The following is a 20,955-nucleotide window of genomic DNA, read 5'->3' on the forward strand; positions in this document are numbered from 1 at the left end:
CAGGAGCTGGGACGTAGCAACGGGAACTCGCCCCGTTGTGCAGATTTAAACCGATGACCTTTCGATCAACCAGCCCAGCAGCACAGCGGATTAAACCACTGCGCCACCTGCAGTCCCCCAAACTATTTAGGGGGGTTCAGATCAAGAGCGACTGCGAGGTGCTCCAGGGGGATCTCACCAAGCTGGGAGAGGGCAGCAAATGGCCAGAGCCGTTCAGCACAAGCCAGTGTAAAGTGGTGCACATTGGGGGGGGGGCCCCCAAGTCTGGGGGGGGGGGTGGGGGAGAGGGGGGGGTTTGGGGGGGGGGGGGGGGGGGGGGCTGGCTAGAGACGCCGACCCAGCTCACGGCCCCTGTGAAAAAGGGCACGTTCCATGCTGTACATAATTCGGAGAGGAATTGAAAATAAAGCCTCCAAGAGTGCACTCCCATTATACAAGTATGTTGCAAACGCACTTAAAATGCTGTGTGTGGTTCTAAAAAAGGATATTGTGGAGTTGGCAGAAGTGCAGGGAAGGGCAACTGAAAGGGCCGAGGGCTGGAGCAGCTCGTCTCCGAGCCAGAAGGTGCAGCGGCCGAGTCGGTTTGGCCGAGAAAAAAGCTGTGCGAGGGAAGATGCGCCGGAGGTGCACAAAATTATGCACGGGGTAGAGAAAGTGAGTAAGGATGTTAGCTGCTTAAGCAGGTCTTGCGATTTAACCTGTATAAGCTATTCCCGGTTTTTAATGTTTGTTTTAAATCTGGCTTTTAAATCTTGAATGGTGATATTTATGATACGTTTATTGTGGGTTGCATTTTATGCTGCATTTTATGTGTTATAAGCTGCCCAGAAAGCTTTGGCTACTGGGCAGTACAGAAATAATCAGCGTCATAACCGTTCATAAAGAGGCCATATTTCTTCCTCTCTCGTCCTGCTAGAACCTGGAGTCGTCCTGTGAAGCGGATTATTGGCAGGAGTTCCAGGAAGGGCCTCCTCAAACCGCACCTAGTTCAGATCCCCCAACATGCAGCGAGTGCCTTTGAAAGGGGAAGGGCAAACGCACGGAGGAGAAAGAGGCCAGTGGCTGTTAGTCCCGGTGGCCGTGCACGCCTTCCAGGATCAGAGGAAGTCTGCTGTCGGAGACGGTCCCGTGGCCTGAGTGCTTCCATGGGCAGCTGGTGGGCCGAAGGGGCCCCCGGCCGGATCCTGGCACTCCTCTGGCGCTCCCTGAGTGAAAAAGCCGCACTTCCTTGCACTTCTCCTGGAGGAGCCATAGTGGGGAGACCACGTCGGGCCATGCGGGCGGGTGGGTAGAGTGGCTGGCAGGACCCCCTCCTGGGCTGGCCAAGATGCTGGATCATCCCGGCTCTGGGGTTTTTCCAGCCCCGCACATGGATCTCACTGCTGCAGGAGAGCGGGAGAGTGCCTGGCTTAAACCTCTTTTAAAAGCAGATTAGGACAGAAGTGGTGTGGGGATTCGTGAGTGACTTCATGTCCTAATGAACATGTTTGGAGGTTGCACATCTGACGGCCAGATGCACAAATCGGGGGGTGCACTCCCCCTGTCCCTCCCTAAGAGTGCCCCTAAATTACCCGGCTGGCCACAGTTGGATGTTAATTTGTGGATTGAGGTGGACCGGAGTGCTCTGAGCGGCGGTTGCCCTAAATTGGAGACAAGCGAGCGCCGCAGAAAGTCTCTGTTGAGCGTGCAGCGAGACCAGCCCACCGTGGGGATTTGGTCTGCCTGTCGGTCCGTTCGGGAGGGGAGGGGAGGGGAGGGGAGGGAGACAGAAAACCCACTAAGGTGCTGCTTCGGCCGCCAAGCCCTGCTCTGCCAGCCTTGCCACGGGGGCCTTCTGGGGGGCGGGGGCCTCCACTTTTCCATTCATTCAGCCTCTTAACAAGCGCCTTTATAGCAACGCGGATGGTTCTGAAATCTCGTGGCTGACCTTTCCGGCTCTGGAAGCTGTCCAAGGCTTGTGTCTTAAAGCGCGGTGAAGGTTAGGAAGGAGGGAGCCGGGAGAGGCGGCGGGCGTGCGCACGCAGGGAGAAGGGCATGCGAGTGGGAGACGGGAATGCGACTGATGCCGCAGGAAGCGCGGGGGAGATGCCAGGCGGAGTTTTCCACGACCTTTGAGAGGGTGTGTTTGTTCCCCTTCCAGCAAGTAAGAACCTGCCGACAGAACATGGTTCGGCCGAAAGGGCAGCAGGAAGCGCAGGCGAGTGATCCCCGTCGGCTCTGCTGCGGGAGAAGAGGGTGCCCACGAAGTCTGCCCACCCTGCAGCGAGCAGGGGACGCGGGCGGGCGGGCGGGCCCCTTCTGCAGGGCTTGGCCTGCACGGTGGGGCAAGCACGCCGGGCCAAGCTGCCTCCCCGTGGCAGATCCGGGGGCTCTGCGGCACGAGGGGCCGGCCTTGTCCCAGCTGGTTTTTCTGCCTCTGGCTGTGCTCAGCACTGGGGACCTGAGGACGCACGGACGGGTGCCCTGGCCAGGGCAGCGTGAGAACGGATGCCTGCCCCATCTGTGGGAATGGCGCCTGTAAACACCTGTGCACATTCAGCTGGGAGGCCCACAGCAGGTGTGTTGCCGTGTCGGCAACCTGTCACGTGTTACAGCCCTCCACGGGCTGCCGTGGCACAAGAATCGGACCGATTCCACCGGGGTGGCTGGCCTGTGGCGCAGAGCGGCTGGCCCATGGGCTGTTGGTGGGGATCATCGTCCCCGTGATGGGGTACGCTGTGCTGTCCGAACCCAGGCGACCCACCCCACTGTGGCTGGGGTAACTGGGGAGCAACCAACGGCACGGGCAACAGCAAGTCCTTGCCACTCCAGCCACAGGCTCGTGGGCCCCTGGCACTGACTTCCCCACTCCTTGCTGTGAATCTGGGCTGTTCAGGGTCGCTCTGGCTTTATTTCAACACCCCCCCCCCCTTTGCAGACCTTGAAAGCTGGGAGGCAGCCCCTGGGGGGAGCTGGCTGTGTTTGCCAGGATTTTTAAAAATGTTCCTCTTCATTGTTTGCAAATGGTTGCAAAATTATTTTTCTGAATGTTTCGCCCAGAGACGCCGGCAGCAGCGTGGGTGCAGGAACAGGGCACCCTGGCAGGGAAACCTGCAGGGGGCACCCGGCCCGGACCTTGCCCCACCCAGGCCACAGGCCAGCCCTTTTTGCTGTTGGGCTGCATCCGACAGCTGTCAAAAGATGGCCCGTCAAAGGTGACCGAAGGTCCAAGTGACCTCAGCTCGTAATAAGCGGGAGGTGAGTCACACCGTTCTCAGCATCCCAAAGGTGCCCTGACTCGTGCGTGTGTTCCTCGGAAGAGGCAACAGCACGAGGCACCTCCATTCATGGGAGCCCTCGCTTTGGATAGCTGTCAAAGGTAAAGCTCCATTTTTCACCTGGGGTTTAGAAAGGATCAAAAACCGGGACCAGGAAAGGCTGTGGGCACGCAGGTGAAGAGGGCAGGCGGTGGGGAGACAGCTCGGCCCCCCCATGTGTACGCGCCATTGTCTGCCGCTGGACTCCCTCCGCAGAGTGCCTGCATCAAAGGCTTCGCCACCTCCTTCTCGGCCTCTTTTGCCTTCAGGCTATGACGGCGAGGGTCCGTTGCTCAGAGCCAGCACCTGAGGTCCGGGCTTCCCACCCCTGTTCTAGGTGAAGGGGGGGGTACCTGTGGTTTCGCCAGCGAGGTCCGGTGGCTGGGAGCCCAGCCGTGCCCCCAGCCGAAGCCTTTGTGCACCACGGACCCCTCAGCCAGGGCCTGGCACGGGGGCACATGCCTCAGCTCGCTGGGTTGCCATCAGCTGCTGGCCCTTCGCTGCGCCCTCTCCCCCTGCCCCCGAACTGCCCGCCCCCTGCAGAGTTGTAAGGTTCTTGCAATAATGCGCACGGAGCAATTGGAACAGCTGGAATAGCATTAAATATGCGTATAACCATCAGAAAAAATAATCTCTTAAATTGGATTTTAATAGCATTTTAATGGGGGCATTTATAGGCATTCTCCAATTTTACTTGCATGGCTCCAAAGTTTCCCAGCTTGTGCGGTTGGTGTGCGAGGCCCCGCTCCCAGCTTCAGAGAGATGCGGTGCGTATTTCGGTGTGCTGTGCGCTTCTCCCTTTGAGGGATCGTCTCGCTGGTCCAGCAGGTGTGGGCACCACCCTCCCCCTGGTGCCGCCATCTCCCTTTCCCGACCCTGGACCGTGGGGCAGGATGCTCGCCGTGTGGGGAGGAGCGCCTCGGAGACCCACGTCTCAGCAGTGCCATTTAGCGGGTAGACTGGCCCTTTGGCCAGGCGGTTTTCCCCCGCAGAACATGCCAGCTGCCCGCCAGCACATCGGCTGCACTCGGAGCGGCCGCTGCAGCAAACAATAGAATTGGGCCTGCGTTTGCCGTGTGTCCCGGAGGCATCGCTTTGCTGCAGAAGCTCTTAGAACATCCTCCTTGCCGCCACTGCCTTGCCCCCCCCATGCAATGTGGAACCATTACTGGTGCTTGGTACCCTCTCCGCATGAATCTGCACTGTGCATCAGTCCCAGAACGCAAACCTTCCCCAGCTTTATTTATTCTTCTCATTCTTGGAGGTGCGGGTGGAGAGGCCAAATCGGTGTGATGCTGTCCTGGCCTCCTCTGGGGGGTCGTGGGGGGGGAAGGTATGTGTCCTGGGCACTTCTTCCATTTCACTTGGCAGCCTGAGGAAACTTGGTAGATTTGGCGCACTGGTGGTGCTGTGGGAAGAGGCGGGAGATCCGGGGTCCAATCCGCACCTGGCCAGGAAGCTCCCTGGTCACCTTGCGCAGGTGCGCCCTTCTTTGCCTACCTCCTGGGGTGGTTGGGAACACAAACAAGGTGCTGCTTTGATGTGAGTGTCATGTGAACTGAGGAGAAAGTGGCGGGCGGGTGGAGCCCAGAATCTCCGGGCAGGTGCGCAGCCTGGTGTGCTCTCCGCGGCAGCGCTCCCTTCCACCCACCCCTCGGCGGGCACGGCTTGTCCGCCGGCTGCTGCCAGCAGTTCATGCGAGCCTGGGCGTCTGAATCAGGCCAGGCGGGCACTCGGCGGTGCCCCAGGCGCAGGGCCCGTGCACCCCGGCTGCTGCGGGCAGCGCTCTGCCACGCGGAGGGAGACGGGGAATGCCAGGCACCGCAGAGGCCATCTGTCCCTGGAAGAGGCCGGGCCTGATGGCCCTTAATTGCAGTCCCTGCCATTCCTCTTCTCGTTGTCTTCAAACAGGAAGCCCCAGCGGGAAATGAGCTGTGTTGGGGAAGTCTGGAGCCACGATTTGGGCGGCGGGGGGGGGGGGGAGGAGTGGGAGGGCTGGTGCAAAGGCAGCCGCCTCCTTGCCCCTCCCTCCCTTGCCTCTTTTAACCCTTTCCTGCTACCTCTAGGATGAGACGTCGGTGAGCAGCGAGGACTTTGACATGAGTGATTCCACATGGATGTCCACAGACCAGCATCTTAACTCCAGTTTGAGCCCAAACCAGGAGGAAGGGATGCGCAGCCCGCAGAATATCCACAGCCAGGAGGATGGTGAGTGGCCGTTCCTGCCTTTTGGGGTGGGGGGGGCGGCAGGGGAGGCCTCTTTGGGGCTCGCTGGGCCACAATGGCGCCATTTTGGTCAAGCAGCTCTCGCGGAGGGCCTTCGGGGTGCTTCGGCTTTCGGGCCTTCGGGGTCCCCACACAAGGGGCGCACCTGCTTCTCTCGGGCCGTCTGCAGCACAGCAACATCCTTGCAAGGATGTCTCCACTGCTCCTTGTCGGGTGGCAATCCAAGAAGTGTTTGAAAGAAAAAAAAGATTGGGCTCATTGGGATGACCGGGTGGATCGGAGGTCAGAGGGCATGGAAAGAGCACGGTCCCGGCAGTCTTGGAGCCTGCCTCCCCTTCACACTGAATTAGCCTTCCTGATGTGCTGAATTACCCTCCGGTCTACCCATGCAGCTAGTGGGAGACCTGTGCCACTTCGGGTTGTATGTGGGACACACACGCGCTGCCCATGTGCAATGAGTTCTCCGCAGGCTGAAAACACAGCAAGCAAGAGAGAGGTTCTCCAGCTCAGGGCATCCCCTGATGTGCTAGTTCTCTTCTTGCGGGGATCTTTCAAAAGCACCTTCAGCAGAGTGTTTGCAAGGTGGCTCCCCCATCTTGCAGCACAGTCCGCAGCGCCTCCTCCAGTGCCTCCCTTTGCTTCTGCCTGGCCGACGCCGTCGTGCAGACCAGGGAAGGCCGCTGGAAGGGCCCCCAGAGCTGCTTCCGGATGCTGGCAGTTAGTCAGGATGCGAGTAATTGGTGTGAGTGGGGCGGTGCTGGCCGCTTCCTCTGTGAGGAGCAACGAGCGCCCCGGGTGGGCTGCTCTCTGTAGCCCCGCCCTTCGGTTCACAGCATCTTTGAGCAAGTCTATCTATTTCCAGTCCCCCTTTGTCTAGGGTCTCCATGCAGAGTGCCCCCCCCCCCCCCCGTGCCAAAGGTGAGGCAGTTGTGCTGCGCAGGCCCGGCATTTGGATAGTAACACCGAGCATTCGCCCAACACTCCCTGGTGCAGCGGGTCCGCTTCCTCCGGTGGCTGCAGCCCACCGCTTGGGAGGGTGGCCGGCGACTTGTGCACAGGCTCATTCCGGAGGGCCCCCCCCCCCCGCTTTCTCCGGGGCAAGCAGCCCAGATGGCAGAACTGGGAGGGATGGCTCCTAGACTGGGAGAGCAGAGCCCACCGGGCCAGGGAGGCGAGGGCACCCGGGGCACCCGGCATGCCATCGCTCTGCCCAGCTCCGCGGCCTGGAAGCACATCAGCCACCCTTTGAGGGCGGAATTTGGTTTTATGAAGCCGCTGATTGGGGGGCAGCGTCGTCCCTCTCTGGACATGGGATGGTCCTTGTGGCTGGGTGGGCTCTCGGAGCCAGCAGCACTCTTGGGGCTTGGAGCAGATCGAGAGGGCACGTGGGGGGGCGGCTCCCCTTCCCTGGGGCAGCTTTCCCATGCAGCCTCCCCACAAGGTGCCATGGTGGCGCCAGAGACCGGTGGGGGGAAGGCACTCGCGGGAGGGGGGAGAACACGGGGGAAGAGTCGACCCCCCCCCCAGCAAGCTTGCATCCCCAGTTGTGATCTGGAGGCCTGCAGCTGCTCTGCAAAAGAGGTGGGGGCAAGGAAGGCCCCCAAACACAAGCCTGGTGTGCCCGGCCATGTGCCAAATGGAGCATCTAATCGGAGGCTGCAGCTACGCATTTCAGGGAAGCGGGGAAGGAGAGGTGGGGCTGCGGCAGCTTCCCCCGAAGGTCGGCCTCGCCGGCTGGGGCCTCCGGAGGCCCCGCGAGGGCCGGGTGAGCGTTCGGAGACTCCTCCGGCGCTGGGTGAAGCAAGGATCCAGGGGGGCGCTGGCCGGACGCAGTGGCTTCCTCGGGCCGGGTGCCTGGGCGGGGGCTGCCTGCTCTCGAGGTGCCCGGCGGAGGGTCCCTCGCCTGCCAGGGCTCCGCTCTGCAAAATGCCACTTCAGGCACATCCCGCGGCTTAGCTGGAAGCCCCGAGCTTTTGAAATGCGCCTGTTGAAGGAAAATCTTGTGTGCACAGAACTGGGGCCACTTCAGCGCTTCATTTTGTCCTCGTGCGAGTCTCAAAAACCGAAAGCTGCTGCCGCCCCCCCACCCCACTTTAAGGTTAGCAAATGCCCCCGGGGCCCGGGCCGGGCGTGCTGGAAACAGCCTGAGGGGTCTCTGGGGGCCGGGCAAGGCCAGCTTTGCTGTGGGCAGGTCCTCTGCCCGCCGCCCCCCAGCCCCCCACGGGTACGGAGGGCAGGGCCCGCTCCTGGGGGGGGCGGGGGGCGTGGACGGCTTGCAGGCGGGAATTGCGTTTCCGGAGGGGAGTTGCGGGTAATTAAGCGGGGTCAAAGGTGCGCTGGCAGGGGTGCGTCGGAGGCGGCCGCTGCGCCCGGGAGGTGTTGTGTTAACGCTGCAAAACTTGTTAGCTCTTGAGAGCAAATAAGGCGGTGGAAGTCGAGGCACGTGGGTCAAAGTTCGTCTCCATGGCGTTTGGGCAGAGCCCGGGCCAGCGCTTGTTCTGCTTTCCGGGAGGGCCTGAATCCTCCATTGTCCCGCGGGCCTGCGCGGAGGCGGCTGCCGCAGCCGGGGAGCGCTGGGCCGGGGCACCCAGCCTGGGCCGGGCCGGGGGCAAGGACCCCCCTCCGTGCGGGAGCAGAAAGGCCCTTTGTGCAGGCCGGCCCACGGGGGCGGTGCTGGGCCGACCCGGCATGGCCAGGCTCCCTCTCCCCCTGGAAAAGAGCAGGGGGAGCCCGGGGAAGGCAGTCCCGGCGGTTTGCTTGGGTTGCCCTGTGGCCCGGAGAATGGCGGCCGGGGCAGCCCCTCGGCATAGGGCGGGCCCAAATGGCAGGCAGCAGAGGTCCGGGGGGGGCGCTCCACGGGCAGGCACCCCCGCGGAGCTTGGGGACCTGGTGCTTTGGGAGCCCCTCGGATGGCTGTGGGGCTCGAGCTGGTGCTGCCGCCACGCGGGGGGGTGGCCCGGGTGTGGGGGGGACTGGCCGGCGGGGCTGCAGTCGCCTCTGTCGGCCGCTCTGCCCCCACACGGCACGGGGCAGCCCCCGCTCCCCCCATTGCTCCTGGCGCATCATGCGGCCTGCTGCCAGCCGGGGCAGATCCTCACCACTGACATCAATTCGCCTGGTGTTGCTTTCTCAGTGGAGGATTGCAGGGGAGGGTCTTTCGGAGAGGGGCCTGGGGGCAGGGCTATAGGAAAAGCTGAGCCGGCCCCTTCCTGCCCCAGTTCGCCAGCTCTCTTGCAAGCCAGCCCTGGGAGTGAGATGGATGGATCGTCAGCGGCAGTTTAAGGGAAGCAAAGCGAATGCTTCCGAATGGTGGAGTTTGGCTCGGAGGGAGTGGTGGCCACGCACAGCTATGGTCTCCCCCTCGGCATCCCAAAACGGTGGCAGGTGTGAATCGGTGCGCGTGCTTTCACAGAGGTGACATTCAGCTCGGCTCGGCTCGGCGAGTCCAGCCTTTCCAAGTCGGGCGCCCTCCAGATGCATTGGGCTACAGCCACTGGCGCCCCCCAGCCTCCCTGTATCTCTAAGGAAGGTGGCCTTCCTGGGAATGGTTTCCGGCTTCCCTTGGGCACATCATTTCGGATCAGCCAGACATATTTTTATACTGCCTTTGGACAATAAAATGGCTTTCAGGACAGCAAGTTTCAAGGCGAACTTAAGTCACTGCAATAATGAGGCAGCGGTCTGGAGCAGAAACATAGTGCCAGAGCTGGGGACGAATGGAGGAAGGTTTCATAGCTCCCACTGAGTACAGTCACTAATTCCAGAAAAACATTGCAGGGAAAAGAAGGGCTGAGGGGGCGGTCCTGGGGGTCCTGGGGGGCTGCAGGCATGCAGGGCAGGGAGAGCACGGAGCTGAGGGTCGCTGGACAGCTGACCGCCCTGGACACCCCCGAATATATCCTGTCTGGGGGCCCTTTCTGGGGTGCATCCTCCAGACTCGGCCAGGGACCCTCCGGTTGTGCGTGACAATTGAGGCGTAATATATTTTGTCTCAATCGTCTGTCTTTACTAAAATAGCAAAACGTGGGAAACTGGAAAAAGCTTCCCCAAATGCCACCTGACCTGCTCTGTGAGGCGCATACCATACAGAATCCGGGTGCACAGAGAGCGCGCAGGGAGAATCTCTCTGCTTTGGTAAAACTTGGGACAAGCAGCATTCAGAACAAACGTTTCTGAAGGGCCGGCCTCTTGCGCCGTTTGCTGCCGTTTTGCCGAAAATGTCATCACATCCCTCACGGTGTCTGTCCCGAGGGATGGAGGAACAACGCACGGTGCAGAACACCCCCCGCCCCGGTTCCCGTCCACCTTACGGCCCTCATGCTTTCCGCCTGCACCAGCCCTCCTCTCACCCTGGGCCACACACCCTTCCTGGTCGTGGGGCCAGCCAGACACTGCTTTGCCTGGGGCACATCCCCTCCCGGGCCAGCCCCCCGGAAGCCCCTGGTGCAACCCACCTGGGAGTCAGAGGGCAGCAGAACCGGCGGCCCACAGCTGCTCCCGCACAGCCTTCCCAGGAGGCCTGACTGGTCACACCCCGAGAGACACCGAGGCCTTCCACGGGGGGCAAGCGGCCCGCCCACCCCCCTGGCCAGGGGTCCTCGCGCTGCAGTACTTGTTATACATTTCGGAACCGCGGGAGAGAGCCGGTTGGGGGCGGTGGATTTGGCATGCGGGACGGCACGAGAAGTCTCTGGGGACGGAAGCTTCGTGACCTGGAGAGCAAGTGGTGCTCACGCCAGGCACTCCGGATCAAGGCCCGCGGACCAGCAGAGCTGTCACGGTGCCACGCGCGCTGGGCACGCGGCCCCGATCCGCCCGATTGCGCTCCCCGGAGCCGCTTTGCCTGCTGCCGAAGCCAGCGAGGGCTAACGAGCCGCCCAGAGCACAGTGCGCAGTGGCGCTCCAGCCCCGGTGCTTGCAGGGCGTGTGTCGATCTGGCCAGGGCTCCTCAGTCCCGGAAGGGACACCGCTGGTGCCCCAGGCATGGGAGCTCTTCCGGCCTAGCCCAGAAATTCCCCCCCCCACCCCGCCCCGCCACCCTGCCTGCCTGGGAGCCCGCCTGCAGCGTTTCTTGTGCTGGTGAACCGCTTCCAAACAATTGCCTTTAGAATCGCTGTCATGTGCATAGAGCAAGAAATGTTCAGCTGACTTTTCTTTAAAAACATTAATCATGTGCAATTTTATAGATGGGTGTTAAGGGAAGGTGAAAGGACTCGCAGGAGAGCCCCGGAAGCGCCTGCCTCCGGAGACGGGCCCAGAAGCCGGCAGAGGCTGCGGGTCCTGGGGTGCCCCCACCCCGTTCGCAAGCGGCTCGGCCTGCGCAGCATGAGCGGCACGCTGTTCCGGTGGCCGAGGTTTGGGTGGTGATGGGGGGCCAGAGAGGAGACGGGTGAAGGTGGGGGGGGGGGTGGGCAGCCATCTTGTGGGCCCTGCTTGGACCAGTGCACAAGAAGCGGGCGTGGGGCTGGCAAGAGTGCCGCAGGAATGGCCCACAGAAAGGGCCACGCAGCACCCCCAAGAACTCGGGCCGTGGCTTGTGGAGCCGCTGCGTTGTTGCAGCTGCCTTTCCCGGGGGGCAGGAGCAGTCCGTCTTTTTCACCAAGACTTTGTCAGGGCAGGGGGCTGCGTGCCTGCCTGCTCTCCTGCACTTCCTGCTATCTCGGGAGAAGCCGCGGTCGCTGCTCCCCTTGGGCTGGGCCAGGCGTCTCCGATCCCGTGCTTTCCCTGGCCTGGCGGAAGTGCGGAAGTTCCCCATTGTGCTCCGAGGAGCAGGCCGTGCGCTCTGCCCCCGGCATGCGAAGTCTGGGCCCAGAGGAAGCCCAGATCAAGCGCATTTGCTTTGAAAACTTGATGGCCGTCGGGAGCAAAACGAACAACAGGAAGGATTGTGCATCTTGGAATGCCTGGAGCCGTGGAGGGGGCGAAGGGCACAGAAAGCGCACGGGGGAGACGGCGCTGCGCAGCACAGGGGCGCTCTCGCCCTCTGGTGAAGAGGGGCTCGGCAGAGCAGGATCCGGAGTGCCGCACGGGACAGAGGCACCCCGGGAGCGTTTCGGGAGTGGGCAGGAGTGGGGCGTGGGGCTCAGCCCCCGCCGGCTCTCGCTCCTGGGCTTCAGCTCCGAGCAGGGAAGGCCAAGGGCGAGGGAGAGCTGCTTGGACATGCGTACCCCCGAGTGCGCACCCCGTGACTCGGGAAAAGGGATCCCAGGGCGTGGGATGTGGTTTCCCGCTAGCTGCAGCTTCTGCCCCTCTGCCTGTGCCTGGAAGGGCCCCATTGCGCTTCTGCCCCGGTACGGTCAGCGTGCTTGTGTGGCTGGGGGGCAGAGGGGGTCCTGGCATCCTGTGCCGTGCAGGGAGCCTCGAGGATCGGGGTGGCTGCGGGGCCCTGGGCGCCTGCCAGTGGGATGCCCGTGCCCCTCCTTGGCAGAACGGCGCAGGCGGGGGCTGGCAGGCGACTGGCACGGGGAGGCACCTTTCACACGCACGACGTGCCTGGACAGAGCGGCCTTGTCCCCTCTCCCCCCACCGTGCCCGGGGCACGATAAGCAGCCTTCTGTCCTGCCGCGTCCCCGTGGGTGGAGAGGACGGGGCTTTCTCCACTGTGGGAGGAGGGCGGCTTCAGCGGGGGAGGCCGGGCGGGTCCCAAGTTGGAGCATCGCGCAGGAAGGCGGCCTGCGGGGAGAGGGGAAGTGGGCCACGCCACCCCCTCCGCCGCTGGGGCAGCAGCCCGTGGTCCAGGCTGCTCGGTGCCGCTGGTGATGCCGGGGACCCTCCCCCCCCTCCCCTCCCCCAGCCGTGGCCCCGGAGGCCCCAGCCCGCATCCCGCGCTGCCCCCCGCCTGCTCCCATCCTTTGCCAGTGAATAATTTATGGCGCTTTGCGTCTCGCTGGCTGCTCCTCGGGCGGGTGGGCGGGTGGCGTGGGCGCTGCGGGGGGCCTGCTGCAAGCTGGCCCGGCCCCCAGCCAGCCAGGAGGGCGGCTGCTTCTCTGGGCAGAGGGGCCTTCCCTTCCCTGCAGCTCCCGAGGAGCCTGGCCGCCAGCGGCAGCTCGCCCTGCCCATCTGCCCGCCGGCCCTCCCAGGCAGCCCCGAGCCCACGTTCCTGCAGGGGTGCAGGAGGGGACACCCGGCCCTCGGCCGGGTGCCCCTCCCGGGAATCCCGACCGGCGATTGGCGGATTGTGCTGCAGCCCCGGAGAGCCGCGGGCGGCGATTGGTGGGGCTGCCACGGAGGGGGCCCACCGCCTGCGCGGGGTTTTCCATGGGCCGCGGCGGTTGCATAAGCGCATTGTTCTCCCCAGTCAAAGGCAGGGTTTGTTTCCCTGCTGCCGGCAAAGCAAATGTTGCTGACCAAGATCTCGGAAGAGCTCAGCTCTGCCCCTGCCCCTGCCCTGCCCCTGCCCCAGGGCAGCATGCCGCTCCAGATCAGCTCCACCATTCCGTGGCCTCCGAGAGCCATCTTGCTGGGCCTCCCCCTCGCCCGGCCAGGCCGAGCCTGGCTCTGAAGCCAGTGTGAGCCTGCTGCCGGGCTGGACACCGACGGGGGGCCCCAGGCCTCCTGGGGGACCCCCCTCATCAGAGTGGCGCAGGCAGCAGTGGGGTTGAGCAGAGGCGTTGGGCTCCCTTCTCCCGCTGGGATCGCAGCCCCGTTGCCAGCACAACCTCTCCCAAGGGCCCTGGTGCGGCTCCTGGAATCGGGCCCGCAGGGCTGAGCGCGGGCAGGTTTTCTTCCCTGGAAGTGTGAGGAGCCCCTCTGAGGCCCGAGCAGCTGCGCCTGTTCCGACCCTGGACGTGCTCAGCCCAGGGAGCTGCGCTTTCCTTCTCCGGGTGAGCCGCTCCTGAAGCGACCGCTCAGGCCACCAGGCTCCTGCTGGATGCTGGAATCGGTGCTGAGTTTCTGTACGCTCTTCTTTGCCAGGTGGCCTTGGATAAGCCACTCGCAAGTTTGGCCCTGGTGGGTGGGGAGCCGGAGCCTTTGCAGCCCACCAGAAACTGCCCAGGCAGAGAGGGCGCCCCTCTTGGCGGACTGGATCGCGGAACAGCAGAGCTGGACGGGGCCCGAGGGTCACAGGCTCCACTGCCCTGCTGCTCTCGCAAGCAGGATTTCCCCGATTTCTAGCCTCGCTCACGAGCAGTCTGGCTTCCTGGAGCTTGAGCCCGCTCTTCGGTGTCCTGCAGTCGGGGGTGGTCCCGCCCCCCTCTTTGTGACAGCCTTGCGTGCAGAGTGTCCTCATGTCTCCCTTCAGCCCTCCCTTCTCCATGCCCAGAAACATGCCCAGTTCGTTCCGTCTCTCCCAGTCGGTCTTGCATTCCGGATCATCCGTGTTGCCCTCCTCGGAACTCCCCTGCCTGCATCTTTCTTGCTGTGCAGTGCCCAGAACTGGACACAGCTCTCAAAATGGGGCCCAACTAGCCCCAGAGAGAGGAGGACTGGTGCCTCGTGCGATTTGGAAGCTGTTCTTCTCTGAATGCAACCCAGAATCACACCTGCCTTTTCTGCAGCCGCTTCGCACGGCTGGCCCGTACTCAGCCGGCGACGTGCGACCGCTTCTCGCTTGCAGCATCGCTGAGCCGAGTGTCGCCCCCCCTTGTGGCTCCCTCTTCCCAGGTGCAGGGCTCGGCATGATCCCTGCGGGGTTTCATTTTGCTGCTTTCAGGCCAGCTCCAGCCTATCAAGGTGACCAGCTTTGTTGCTGCCGGCCGGGACACCAGCCCTCCCACCCAAATCCGTGTGCTCTGCAAATCCGTCCTGTGCTGCCTCGCCCAAGCCATGACGAAAAAGGCTGGGCTGCCCCCGCCATGAGGGTGCTCCGTGGGCCAGGCGGAGGCGGGCGGCTGCAGAGCGGGCCCTGCGCCGGCTCACGCAGGAGGAGAAAGGAGAGGCAACGCGCATCCCGAGTGGATGCATGTCATGGAAGCCCCCCCCCCCCATTTTCTGGTGGGGAGATCATGCTGGCCGGCAGTCACGCTTCCCCTCTCCGCCTGGCATCCTGTCCGGCTGCTCCTTTCGCTTCCTGTTTGCTTCCAGACCTGCAGGAATCCCGTGGGATGCAGCCTGCTTTCCTGCACATATGCAGAGTGATTTGGGGTGCTGGGTTTTGATTTGCTGGTTGAGTCGCGAGGCGCTCCCGCCTGCTCCCCTGGAGCAGCATTCAATCCCACACCCCTTCTGAACCCGAAAGACTCAGCTCTGGATTGCAAACTATTATTTAAAAGCAACCCCTTTCAGTAGCTTGTTCTAGGAACGGGCGGTGGGCCCGGGTGGCGTCCTTGCCCTTCCTCCTTGTGAGCTTCTGAGATGCTCCCCGCTCGAAACGCGCCCCTCCGCCATTCCCGCAACCGCTCGATCGTCCCTGGCCCCAGAGAGAGCAGCTCTGCGGGAACGGAGCCAGGGAATCTTCTCCGGCAACTTTTGCTGCGGAGAGTGAACTCCCGAGCCGGGCTGGATTAGCCGCCGCTGCCGCCACCACGGCTGCCACGCTGCCCGGATGCGCCCTCCGCGCAGCCACGTGGGGCCACCGCTAATCCACGGAGCGGCCCAGGAGCCGGAGCGGTTCCAGGGCAGCCCACGCGCCCTCCCATTGGCCCGAGGAGAGGCCTGCCATTGGCCACGCGCCGCGGAGAGGCTCTGTTGCTGTGGCGATGCCGGGGCGGGCCAGCCCCCCCCCCCCCCGCCTTCGTGGCCGGGAATAATTCTCCTTAATCCTCCGCGAGGCATCAGTGGATAAAGCCGGGAGCCTCCGGGAGGGAGCCGGGCAGGGGGAGGGAGGAGCAGCCCCTCCAGCAGCCAGCCCGGCTCTCCTCCTCGGCCGCCCCCCTGGGGAAATCTGCCCCCGCAGCTTCTCAGGGCAGGCCCAGGAGACCCGGGGCGCCAAATGGGCAGGGGCGGCCCCTTCTGTGTGGAAGGGGCAGCAAGGCGGGTGGGGAAGCGGGCCGGGCCGGTGGCACGCCGAGCGCGGGGCATCCCGGCCCGCTTGCTTGCGTGCGCCGTGGGGAGAGCGGGGGCTTGCAAGGCAGTGGGCCCCCTCAAGACGGCCCTCGCCCTGGGGTCTGCCACCACGGACCCCCCAGCCCCGCTTTCCGATCTCTCTCCATCTCCGCACGTCACTGAGAATGGGGTGCCACAGATTCTGGGGGAGAAGGGGCTCGCTGCCCTCCCCTCCATGGGGCTGTGGGGAAGGCCAAGGCGGCCCGTGTGGGGTGGCATCCGGCCCCTGCACTGGTGTGCAGGGAAAGACCTCCCTGGGCGAAGGGTGCCGGGGCCGGGGGGGCGAGGCGAGGCCCGGCGCGCCGCGGCATGTGAGCGATCTCCATGGGGACTGGGGAGCCGCGGCGGAAGGGGGAGACGGGGATGGTGGCACGTGGGGGCCGCCGGTGGGCCGGGGTGGCCGGGGTCTCGTTCTGCCACAGAGAACGGAGGCTGAGCGAGTGCGTGGCCTGGGGCCCCAGCGTGGCTTTGGGGCTGGGACTGCGGTAGAGACCGGGGCACCTGAGCCAGGTGGGTGAGCGGCCTGCTGGGCCAGAGGCAGCCGGGCTGGCCGGGCGTTCGGCCCCTTGCCGGGTGGCCGCTTGGTGGCCGGCCTGCACGAGCTGCTCTCCCTGCTGGAGCAGAGTGAGAGGGAGGCCAGCCGTGGGACGTGCCCCACTCGGAATCGGTGGGCCCAGAGTGGGGGCGGATGACCTCCGTCGCCTGAGCACGCCCAAAGTGCCCGGAGAACCCCTCCCCCTCCCGGCGGGCAGGCGAAGGGCCAGACCTGTGGGCCTCCGTCTGGCCAAGCAGGTTTTTCAGGTTCCTGGAACAATGGCGAGAACCTGCCGGACTGGTTCAGCCCGCACGGGGGGGGGGGGGCCCCCCCCCCGCCCCCCCGCCCCCCCCCCGGTGGTTTCCCCCCGCCCCCCCCCCCCCCCCCCGGGAAGGGCGTGCCCCCCCCCCCCGCCCCATCCCCTGCCTCTGTCGATTTGGCCTTGCAGATGCGTCCTCCGTGGCCGCGAGGGGCGAAGGAGGGTTGCTCTCCCCACGAGGCTGGGGGCCGCAGGGAGCTCCCCAGATGGAGTCCCGCAGTCCCCCCGCCAGCTGCGGCCTTCCCGAGGAAGCGGGCCAGCACTCCGACGCTTTGGGCCTGGGGGGGCCCTCGCTCGCTGGCAGCCCCAGCCTGCCCGCCCTCCGGGGCTCCCCACTCACGATGGGCCCGTGGGTTTGGCAGCGCCCGGAGGGCCGAACGGGGAGTGTCCACACTCGCCCTGGCCCACCCCCTACGCACCGCACCTAATTGTGTCTTGCGACATTCAGCACGCTTCCTCGAACCCCGGGGGCCATGTCTGAGGGCAGGAGCCCTCCCGCGTTGTCTGGGGGGGGGGGCACCAGTCGCGTCCCCAAGGCAGGCTGATAAAAATTAGTCTGGGGAGGCCAAAGTGGGCACTTGTGCTCGTGGCCGCTTGCTGTGGCGTGCCCGGTGCACCCCGAAGGGAAGAGGCCTCCGCGTGCCCCCCCTCTGAGCACCTTCGCGGGCGGGCACCCGGGGGGCCTCCCTGGCCGGTCCAGCGCCCCCCCGTCCTCCCCATCTCGGGTCTTGCCAGCCGGGGGGTCCGGATGGCATCCGCTCCCCCTCTTACTGAAGGGAGCACTGCGGGGCATGGCAGGCAGCCCCCCTCCCGCCCGCGTGCCACGAAGTGACCCGCTTTCTCTTGCAGACGATTCCTCCTCGGAGAGCTGCAGCGGGAACGGCTCCTCCAACCTGAACCCCTCCACCTCCAGCAGCACCCAGGGGGATGCCGCCTACCCGGAGATGAACGGAAATGGAGCCGCTGCCCCTATGGACTTCAGCATCTCGTCCGAGGACCAGCCCATCAACCTGTGCGACAAGCTGGTGCCCCCCCACGCCAACCCCTCCTACCCGCCGGACGGCTGCAGCGCGGACGGCCTGCGGAGCCGCACCAAGTACGGCGCCAAGAGCACGGCCGAGGTGCGTCCGAGGGAGGGGGCGCCCTGTGGCGGGCTGGGCCACACGGGGGCAGGACGCGGGCACGGTGGGGGCCAGAGCGGGCGGGCCACGGGCCTGCCGGCTCTCCAGAGGCCCTGAGCCGCGGCGGCCGTTGTGGCCAGCCAGTGGGGCCACGGCCCTGCCGCTTGGGGAGGCCCCGGGGGCTGCCTGCAGGCCGTTGGTGGAGGCGGCGCTGTGGCCGGCACCTTTATGGGCCGGCTGCCTCCGGCACAAGCGCTCGGGGCAGGCTGGCCCGGGCCTCCCTCCCGGTGCCCCCGTGGCTGCCTGACCAGAGAGTTGGCTGGGGGCCACACCTTCCATGGTGACCTGCCTGTGCTGCAGGCCAAATCCCGGCTGAGCTGGGGCGAGGCCCTGCCCCGCCAGGCCGGAGCTGCATGGGGGCTTGCTTCCCCTGGCTTTCCCGGGGAGGCGATTCTGCGAGCGCGTCCAGCGCTTTCGTTAGGGATCCTGGTTTCGGGTCCGATCTGCGATTCCCGCTCCCGGCCGCGGCCGGAACCTTTCCCGTGCTGTCACGGCCACGTGCTCATCGTGGAGCCGATGACAGCCAACGTGAGACCTGAAACGTCGGGCGGGAAAGGGCCAGGCTGGCCCGAGGCTCGTGGGGCAGCTGCAGGGAGGGGCGGTTCCTGCCCAGCAAAATCAGCGAGCCCCTAAGGCAGTCGGGGGGCAGTTGGGGCTGGGGGAGTCCAGTAGGGGAAGAGGGGATGGGGCGGCAGGGCTGGTGCCAAGCCTGATCTTCCCGGCAAACTGGAGTCGTTGCGCGAGAAGCGAAGGCAGCCGGCTGCCCAGGGACGTGAGGAGACTCGGGCAGCCCCAGGCCGAGGGCTTTAGGAGCCGAGGAAGGAGGCCCCCGATGCAGCAATGTGGAGCCGCCACAAGGGGGCGCTTTGCCCTCAGCCCTCCTCATGGGCTTCCCACGGGCACCGGGCTCCACGGCGGGAGGCAGGATGCCGGGCACCGTTCCGGCGTGGCGCTGCTCACGCAGGAGCTGAGTGGCTTTGGCGGGAGGGGGGCGAGGAGCCGCCAGCACCTTGCCGTCTGTGCAGAGGAGGGCGGCCGACCGGGTTGGTGCTGTGCAGGAGCTCCCGCAGGGGCCCATTTGCGAGGCAGACGGGGCCACAGAGCCTTTGCCGAGTTCCTAAAGGGGGAGTCGCTAGGCGGAGGGTTGTCTTCTCAGCCCTCAGCAAGGGCCGAAATATGTGGGTGCGAGGGGAGGGGAGGGGGTCTGCCTCCAGGGGGACGTTCAGCGCCCCCTGCAAGCCGCATGAGGCGGAGGCAGGTGGGTGAATGGGTGCGAAGCGCTGACTCCCGGCCTCCTCCCTCAGTCCCCTCCGTACAGCTCCGGGAGCTACGACTCGGTCAAGACCGAGGTCAGCGGCTGTCCCGAGGACTTGACGGTGGGCAGGGCTCCCACCGCAGATGACGATGACGACGACCACGACGACCACGAGGACAACGACAAGATGAATGACTCGGAAGGAATGGACCCGGAGCGGCTGAAGGCCTTCAATGTATGAGCGGAGTGCGGCACGGCGGGCCCCGGGGTGCTTCTGCGGGAGGCGGGGGGCCCCGGCAGCCTCCCGAGCTGTGCCCCTCCCCAGGGAGGCCTCTCCCCCAGCAGCAGGGGGCCCGGGTTCCGTCCATCCCTGGCACTGCTTGGCCGGGGCCCCGGGCCGCCCCTGCGCCTCCGCAACACTGGCCCTGGCCCCGACGGCCTGCTCTCTGACCTCGGATCCCCTGCTGTTTCCTCAGATGTTTGTGCGCCTTTTTGTCGATGAGAACCTGGACCGCATGGTTCCCATCTCCAAGCAGCCCAAAGAGAAGATCCAGGCCATCATCGAATCCTGCAGCCGGCAGTTCCCGGAATTCCAGGAAAGAGCTCGCAAACGCATCCGCACGTACCTCAAATCCTGCCGCCGCATGAAGAAGAACGGCATGGAGATGGTGAGCCCGCCGCCCCTTGGGCTTCTCTGCCCGGCCCCGGCGCTGGCGCACACCTCCTTTCCCTCCGGCAGAGCCGCAAGGCCCGGCCCTTTCCTCGGGTTCCCTCCCCCGCAGGTGAGGTCCCTGCACTCGAGGGGGCGGTGCACTTTTGGCCCCAAGGTGCCTCCAGGGCCGGGGTGCAACCCTGGCCTGGGTCTGGCACGGACCCCGTCCGCAGGGCAAAGCCCTTCGTCCCACAGGCCTTGTCAGGGGTGAGGTGTCTGAGCCAAGCAAGCGTCCTGCAAGCTGACTTTCAGGCAGGCCCTCTCAGTGGCTTTTGACATGGAGCATGAGAGCCGTTCTGATTTTATTTATTGATTAGACTTCTATCCCACATTTTCCTATTACCTCAAAGCAGCTTACCTCATTCTCCTCCTCCGGCTCTCACTCTTATCCCCACAACAACCCTGCGAGGTAGGCTGGGCTGAGACTCTGTGGCTGGCCCAAAGTTCCCCAGTTGGCTCCACGCTGTTAGGTCCCAGGAGAAGGAACCTCCTTCTGTACTGGCTGGCATTTCGCCAGCAGAGGGGACGGGTGGCCAGGGAGTTCATGCGCCTCCTGGGAAGCCTGGGGGGGCGGGGGGCATGACCAGGAGCACCTTCCCTGGAACCGCAGGCGTGAGGCCACCTTGGGAAAGTGGGGAAGGAGGCGCCCTTCGTGGTCTTGGCCGGGCCCGTGCTTGGAGCGCACGGTCTCAGCGGATGCTGCTTGTCCTCAGTGGCTTCCGGGCTGTTTCTGGGCACAAGCCGCAGTGCCGGTTGTCACTCAGGAAGGCTTGGAACCCGGATGCTGAACGGATCGTCCACGGCCCCACCGGCCGCTGTGCCACGCCAGGTTCAGCTAGCAGGGTCCGGGCCTGTCTGGCCCCCGCGCCACCCAAGCCTAGCCACGCTGGGGACGTGTCGGGTCTCTCTTCCGCCTCCTGGGGCTCAGCCTCTGGCCTGCCCCTGTGGGAGACCCCTGCCGTGCCCTCAGGGGTCCTCCCCCTCCAGTCGCCTGGGTGCCCCGAGCGCCCTGCCTGCCCCTGCCCGCTGCCCCGCTTCTGCACCTTGGCCCGCTGCCCGGGCTGCCCACTGACCCGCTGCCTCCGCAGGCCAGGCCCACGCCCCCACACCTGACCTCCGCCATGGCCGAGAACATCCTGGCCGCCGCCTGCGAGAGCGAGACGAGGAAAGCCGCCAAGAGGATGCGCCTGGAGATCTACCAGACGTCGCAGGTGGGCCGTTTGCACAGGCCGCAGAAAACCCTCGGCGGCAAGTGTGGCATGTGGGGAAAACCTCCGTTAGTGCTTCCCGTGGAGGCGTCAAAAAAGGGTCTAACTTGTTCCAGCAGTTTCCGGTAAAGGAGAAAAAAGAACCTAAACTGAGGTTACAACTAATGCAATTCAATTTAAATTCTTTGATGGTCCGTGCAGAAAATGGAGTGCCGGAGCATCTCCCTTCCGCGGCAGGC

At 64.9% G+C, this 20,955-nt stretch overlaps 1 protein-coding gene across 1 annotated transcript in view; it reads left to right on the top strand.

Annotated features, from left to right (window-relative positions):
• The window catches only part of NOL4L (nucleolar protein 4 like), a 109,822-nt gene that overhangs the window by 82,728 nt on the left and 6,139 nt on the right, over positions 1-20,955 (top strand). The window contains exons 8-12 of the mRNA XM_044455115.1: positions 5,363-5,504; positions 17,210-17,481; positions 18,846-19,031; positions 19,273-19,464; positions 20,597-20,719. Coding sequence (XP_044311050.1) covers positions 5,363-5,504; positions 17,210-17,481; positions 18,846-19,031; positions 19,273-19,464; positions 20,597-20,719 — 915 coding nt within the window. The remainder of the gene's footprint in view (positions 1-5,362; positions 5,505-17,209; positions 17,482-18,845; positions 19,032-19,272; positions 19,465-20,596; positions 20,720-20,955) is intronic.

This window comes from Varanus komodoensis, unplaced genomic scaffold (assembly GCF_004798865.1).
Source record: "Varanus komodoensis strain SLA01 unplaced genomic scaffold, ASM479886v1 scaffold8, whole genome shotgun sequence".
NCBI lineage: Eukaryota > Metazoa > Chordata > Lepidosauria > Squamata > Varanidae > Varanus > Varanus komodoensis.